This window comes from Cucurbita pepo, chromosome LG14, assembly GCF_002806865.2.
Source record: "Cucurbita pepo subsp. pepo cultivar mu-cu-16 chromosome LG14, ASM280686v2, whole genome shotgun sequence".
In the NCBI taxonomy this organism is placed as follows: Eukaryota; Viridiplantae; Streptophyta; class Magnoliopsida; order Cucurbitales; family Cucurbitaceae; genus Cucurbita; species Cucurbita pepo.
This window is the reverse complement of record NC_036651.1, coordinates 7,292,545-7,299,763: the sequence shown is the minus strand read 5'-3', so window position 1 is coordinate 7,299,763 and position 7,219 is coordinate 7,292,545. Positions and strand designations below refer to the sequence as shown.

At 38.0% G+C, this 7,219-nt stretch overlaps 1 protein-coding gene across 2 annotated transcripts; it reads right to left on the bottom strand.

Moving 5' to 3' along the window:
• On the bottom strand, positions 1-6,718 carry LOC111810748 (oxysterol-binding protein-related protein 2A-like). Of its 2 annotated transcripts, XM_023697518.1 has the most exons (12): positions 6,635-6,718; positions 6,045-6,498; positions 4,529-4,888; positions 4,169-4,265; positions 3,230-3,675; positions 2,975-3,130; positions 2,709-2,876; positions 2,452-2,592; positions 2,083-2,313; positions 1,884-1,997; positions 625-811; positions 1-380 (listed from the first exon to the last, which is right to left on the bottom strand). In XM_023697518.1, the coding sequence occupies exons 2-11, from the start codon at positions 6,420-6,422 to the stop codon at positions 629-631; spliced, it is 2,274 nt and encodes a 757-aa protein (XP_023553286.1). In that variant the 5' UTR covers positions 6,423-6,498; positions 6,635-6,718; the 3' UTR covers positions 1-380; positions 625-628. The 2 variants fall into 2 exon arrangements, 1 of the variants encoding a protein (XP_023553286.1); XR_002817438.1 differs by lacking the exon at positions 1-380 and having other exon boundaries at positions 674-811; positions 1,884-1,992.
• Between the last annotated feature and the right edge of the window lie 501 nt (positions 6,719-7,219).

Sequence of the window (7,219 nt, the reverse complement as noted above, 5' to 3'; positions counted from 1 at the left end):
TTGCAGCAGCAAAGAATTATACTTGGTGTATATATATATATATGGAATATGTGTATATTCAGCTGAACAGAAGAGCTTACATAATGGATTGAGGGAAAAAAGAACATACTTTGTTCCCCATCTCATCTAAATACCATAAAAAAAACTAAACAATCGCTCAAAAAGAAGCTTATAGAGAGAGAGGGATGACCATGAAAATGGTGCATAAGATTTTAATCTAAAGAGTATGGCTGAAGGAAGAATTCCTTACCTAAGGCCACAAAGAATCATCAGTTCTTATTAACCTTTGAGAAGAAGTATAGTGAAAAGAATTAAGTAGAAGAAGGCCAGGCTACTCGTGCGTGTTTGTCGATGATTCAACAACGTTTTCGAGCTACTCCCTGCATTATTTGGGGCAAACATGAAGAACATACAAAAGAAGGTAGGATTATACAGCTTATCAAACTATATCTCTTCCTAATTATGATATCAGATCTTGGAATAGTTTTGTCATGAATAAAGCAACTTCAAAGATGATGGCAATTGCAGAAGTTTTAAGGAGCAATATGCACAAACAAACTTAGACTGGCATTTCTTTGGAGTGGCAAAAATTCTGCAGATATGCAAAGGAAACCAATGACTCACCTGACTAAAATCTTGATCCCGATTCGCCGACCATGCTCTCGTTCAACTCGCTAAATACATCTGGGCAACCATCCCATTTTCCTTCCTTTCGTGCTTCCCAGTAGCCACCCGTGTATCGGTATGGCCCATCTTCACCTTCTTTATAGAACCATCTGGGTTTCCAACCACTGTCTTGCAACTTCCTAGACTGTGTAGTGGGAGAAAAAAATGAGTGATGGAAGAAATTTGGGAAGGGAAAAAGAAATATGAATGTATTAAGCGCAATAAAATATATGGTTCAACTGAAAATCGCCTGCCCTGATAGAAAATAAATCATACCAGCTTATGGTCTATATTCAGAAGGGATGGGGTGCTAGTCTTCTGTAGAGGCATATAAATCTATCTGAATGCTAAATCTCATTTTCTAGATTCAAATTGGTAAAATAGATATTAATCTTTTGCTTCCTATGAGATCTCACATCGGTTGGGGAGGAGAACGAAACATTTTTTATAAGGGTGTGGAAACCTCTTCCTAACAGAGGTGTTTTAAAAACTTTGTCGATAAGTCCGAAAGGGAAAACCCAAAGAAGACAATATTTGCTAGTGGTGGGCTTGAGGCATTACAAATGGTACCCAGGTGATGTGCCAGCGAGGGGGGCTGAACCCGGAAAGTGGGTGGACACAAGGTGTGCCAGCAAGGATGTTGGGCCCTATAAGGGGGTGGACATGAGACGGTGTGCCAGCTAGGATGCTGGGCCAAAGGGAGGCTGGACACGAGATAGTGTGTCAACAAGAACACTGGGTCCTAAAGGGGGTGGATTGGGGAGTCCCACATCGATTGGAGAAGGGAACGAGTGTCAGCGAAGACACTGGGCCGTGAAGAGTGGTGGATTGTGAGATCCCACATCGGTTGGGGACGAAGCATTGTTTATAAAGTGTGTGAAAACCTCTCCCTAGCAGATGTGTTTTAAAAACCTTGAGAGAAAGTCTGAAAGGAAAAGTCCACAGAGGACAATATCTACTTGCGGTGGGCTTGGGGCGTTACAGATCCTTTGGACTTGTTTTACATTGCAGTAATAACTATACCATGGACAACAAGATTAAACTCTACTGTCAACCTACTCACATATAGCCCTATCAAATGGGCCAGCATAGGTTTAACTGCAATGGATATGAGTATATATTTTCAAATCTTACCATTTCTGCATAAATGCAAAAGCATCCGACATGTATTTCAATAATTGCAAAGCCTACAACTAATTGTAGCTTCTTGGACTTACGATTCGCTGTCGTCTCTCCAAGCGTTGTTTCTCAGCATTTGCCTTTTCGTATTCTCCATTTTCCAAATGCCGCTGGTCTGGTCTAAGTCTTGAATCCGTGGGTGGAAGCCTTTCCTTAATCCATGATAAAACGCCAAGGATCAGATAAGATTAAAGAGGACAAGTGAAAGGAAATACAGAGTTGATACATCACATGTACCTTCAGTTCCAGTGTCAGTTCATTAAGAGTGATAGCAAATGAAGTTAAATTGTAACGAGTGTGATTAGGAGGAGGTTTTTTGCTTTTCCACAGCATCGATTCGTCACTTGAAGGCGTATTGCATTTCGGGTTAACACCGCTCTCACCTTCCACGTAATACATACCTTCATCCCACTTGCCAAATAATGTCGCAACCTTTCGACCATTAGCGTCTTCAACAAATCCATTAACCTAGTGATTAGCCAGGAAAAAAAAACATTGAAACAGCTCAACTTGACCAACATTTTACAAACACGTTTAGGATCAATAACTAGTTAACACTACAATTTACTTCACTACTGGTGGACATTTTGCAGCAATATCACTAACCTGATGAGGATTTCGATCTAGAATTGAAGGCTCCTTGAACTTAAGTGTGCAAGAATATTCTCTATTGCCTCGTATTTGCATTGTACCATGATGATCACAATATACTTTTCCAAGAATGAGATTATAAATATTTGTTGTGACCTGAAAATCATAAATAGACTTTAGATGTTAATCAAGTATATGTTAAAATGAATCCAGAAACAGAAAGCACTTTTTATCTCTGTTTTCATCAGTATAAAACCAGTATCTATTCTCACCTTGCTCCATTGAAATAATTCTCCATCATCAAATTCAAGGTTAAGAACTCCAACAGGGTCGAGCTGAATTGAACGACCCCAAAATTTCGATCGGAGGTTGCTGTCACCCCAGAATCTCCATCCTCTACCTTCACAATGGCACGCAATGACGGTCGGGTGATGACTGACCTGAAGTTAAAACATCATTAAAATAACTTGAGTTATGCTTGAGTTAATTTGTAGAGGCTAAAACGAAAAAGAAAGTAATAGTCATGGTCATTAGAGACCTTCTCGGAGAAGAAGCGAATTCCTTTGTCGGGAAAGTCAGCTTCATACGTTTCGCCAAGCAAAGGGTTGAATGGTTTACAATGGCGTCCTTCAGAGGAAGCGTAACCAGAAACGGCAAATGCAGCAACCTTGAGGACCCTGAGGAAATTGTTCCCCTGGTAAGAAATTTCGAGATTAGGCAGATGAACAATAACAAAAGAAATAGAGATACGTTTTAAAAGATAGAAACAATGTATAGATGCATAACTTCTCACCTGTCTTCCATATTCATATGCTTGGTCTAAAAGATGAGAATATTCAAGGTCTTCGCAACATTTCTGAAGGGATGATATGGGCTCATTGAAATAAACTGGGAGACAAACTCGTGTAAGATCCTTTCCAACATTGTCTTTTATCATAGACCAAAGACTGACTCGTTTCTCTTTCTCCACCGGATCTGGAAGGTTTTTCCTTCTCTCAACATTAACATGAACAGAATTTTCAATGCTCTGTTTGTGGTGCATCTTCTCTACATCGTCCTGTCGACTTCGAAGTTCCTCAACTTTATCTAAGGAATCAGAACCCCCTTCTACTGACCCACAGCTAAGAGTGAGTTCTGAAAAAGATTCATTTGTGTCATAAAAGAAATTTTCATCAACATCTGATCCATCTTCAAGATCTTGTTTCTCAACGTCTTCTGAAGACTCCGTAGTCGTACATTCTGTAGAATAAAAAAGAAAAAAGTTCTTAATGATAGATGTTGCGGATTGTTGGTGGGGAGTCCCACATCGACTAATTAAAGGGTTGATCATGGGTTTATAAGTAAGGAATACATCTCCATTGGTATGAAGCCTTTTGGGGAGACCAAAAGCAAAGCCACGAGAGCTTATGCTCAAAGTGGACAATATCATACCATTATGGAGGTCTGTGGTTCCTAACAATAGAAACCGCTACCAAAGCTGTAAAGATGGTAGAACCATATTCCCGGTATAATAGTATGATTTCCCATGCACCAACTGAACAATATATTCTGCACCTAAGACCTTTTCTTCAAATCTACACAAAGTTGCCCATGGATGTTCAAAATATTGCATTCTGATCAAGAGCTTGACCCAAGCAAATGTTATATGCATTGAAATGTTGAGACATGGCGACAAAATGATTATCATCAAAGAGTAAACAATAAACCAGAATAGTTCATATAACACGCTTACCACTATACTTTCCACTGCATTCGGTGGAAAAATCATGTTTCATCAACTGGTATTCACCATTGTGAATTCCATTAGCTTCAATTTCTATATTAGCTGCCTGCACATTGAATGGAAATCCTTGAAATGAATATTAACTACCCTAACGTAGTTTCTTTTTTTTTCAAACAAGAAACAAAGAATTTCAAGCAGTAATCCTCAAAGCTTTAGAACTTAAACGAGCAGATCAAATTACAATTATGCAGCACCTAAAGAATATAAGATTGAAGTTGTAGTTTAAACAAAATAACATCATAGCTCCTAAAATCCTTCAACGCTAACAGAGACACCAGTTGATCAATTAACAAAGAATTAAGAAGTTACCTCCAGTTCCCTCAAGGTATCAATCAAACAAGATCTTTCTTCCAAAAGTACTTTCAGCTGTCCCTGCATTTCTGAGAATTCAGACAGGATGATTTGTTCGCAGTCCTTAACAACTGCATCACTGATACCCTCTTCAAGTAAACGCTTCTTGAGTTTCTGAGCGGAAAGAGATAAATCATTTGGTACAAAGGGAAGATTATCATTCACAATTTTCAATGGAAATAAGTTTCTGGAAGACGCTAAAGCTTGTATCCAGGTCACCCTGTCGCTCTTTGATTCCGTTCTCAGATGAAGTGTCTTTGTGGCAGTGAAGATATAAAACCGCCGCTCATCTGACTTGCTTTCTCGGAACCGTGAGACCTGCGTGGATACAAAAGATCCTTTCGATGGTATCAATTACCAAATGGGTGGATATCATTTGAATAATATCATTACGTTACTTCATTTTCATAATGATATCAACTTAAAAGTATAAATAAAGAACCATTAAAAGTGGCTTGCTTACCCAGAGAAGAAACCAATTATACTGACTTGTTCAACCTTAACCAATTCAAAAATGCATAAAAGGGGCCCCAATTTTTTCCTTAAACAAACCAAAAGGAGCATGTTGAATGATGCTACTCATTACAATGCAAACAAGCAAAAACCGGCTCCATTGCCTCAATCACCGGCAAAATTCTAAGGAACACCCAAAATCAAGCAACAAAATTCCAGATCTAACAAAGATAAACCCCTGTCTCCTTCTCTTTCATACAATTGAGCGAAAAATCCTGTTTTAGAAATGGAGGATAGAGGTGTCCCACTAATTGTTTCTAGTCCCCACCAGTTTTTCATATGTAGCGAGATGCCAAGTTTTTTTGTCCCTTACTTTTAAAAGCTAAGCTCAAAATAACAGTAAAAAGAAATAAAGAAAGAGAGGCAGAGAAATGCCATTGAAAGTGGAACCCATACAAGCCAAACAAAACAATCCAAAATAAAGAATTTGTTTCCCAAAATCAGCTACGTCATCACATTTCCTAAAATAATATTTAACCTACACTCAGATCTTTACGCTCATACTTTTTCCCCAAAACCCATAAACATCAAAAGATTAAACAAATAAAATATTAAAAAAAAAAAACCCCATAGATTCAAAGATTTCAAAAGGAAAATCTTAATCACCACAAAAAGTGAAATGAAAAAGTTCATCCCAGTTTTCAGCACTCAATTTGTGGCTAATCATAATATTAAACACCCATGAACAGCAATAGCAGAGAAATAAACAAGGAGGAATATGGAATTATTTGGAAGAGTAATTGAAAATTGTAAACAGCAATGGCGATTGATCACTGAAGAAACCAGAGGGTAAAAGCAAGAATATGATGTAAAAACCAGGCGAAATCGAAGATCACAAACCCCAACAACGAAACGGAATCGAGGAACAATGGCGAAGTTCAAATTGAGATGGAAACAAACAAATTCATAAACTCAAATCAAAAAACCCCCAAAATTTATAATCGAGAAACTACTATTTCACCTTCAAATGAACTATTCCCCCAGTTTTCTGTCGCTTCCCTCTCGGAAGCCGATTCGTCGAAATCTGTCCGATCAATCGAACATCGTCATCAGGAGATAGAAGGCCGATTTTGGAGTACGATAACACACCATCTCTCAAAACGAACCATCTCGATCTCCATCCCTTCCCGTAATTAGTCCACTTGTATAGAACTCCAGCCACTCTAGTTACAGATCCAGAAACCTGTAGCGAGTTATTATTTGAAAATGCCGGAAGGCTCACCGGCAAGCTTCTACTCCGCGACAACGACGACGCTTCCTCCGGCGACTGGTCGCCGATTCCGCCGCTGAAATTCTCCAGAGAGATACAGCATAGAGGGTGCATCTCCTTAACCCGCATTAGAGTTGTTCTTCGTTTTCTTCAATTGCGGAACGCTATACGAGCGTATCCATCAGCCCTGTTCTCCATTCAAACACTATATCAAAAAAAAAATTATGAGAAATGGAATTAGGTTGTAATTAAACAGGGAAAACGGGGATTGAAAGTGATGATTGAATAGTGAAAAAAAAAAAAAAAAAAAACAAAGAGAGGGGAGGCCGCCATTGACGGACCTTCGCAGAGCTCTGAAACTCAGAGGGATTCGACATGAGAGAGAGAGATGAAATGAAGAACTGAACTGAAAGTGTAGTATTTTGGTTACGAAGGCAAAGGTATTATTTAAAATAACTTAGATTTTATTTTATTTTATTTTATTTATTTATTTAATTAAAGAGTGGTGGTACAAAGATTACTTTTTTGTTTCTTGGGTTGTACTCCATCCCTCCGACTAAATTTTTCGAACCCGAACTAACTCAACTCGAACAAAATTTACAATTCAATTTATCTCAAAAAAAATTTAAATTTCGGTTCAATTAGGTTGTCGGGTTATTTTTATTTAATTTATTTATCTAATACAATTTCATAAAATTTAAATATCAAACATTCACACGTCATAGTATATTACTAACATCAGATATAGATATAGTGCCAAGGGTTTAAAGAACGTTCTCGTGTGTGCTCTTCTATTATATTTGGCTGGAGCTTAATTTTGTGCACGTTGTTACCGTGCTATTGTTACATCAAATGGGTTCGGTTATGGTTCGCCAAATAAAAGTTTATTAAAATAGAAATTTATAAAGTTATAAACCAAAAAAAAT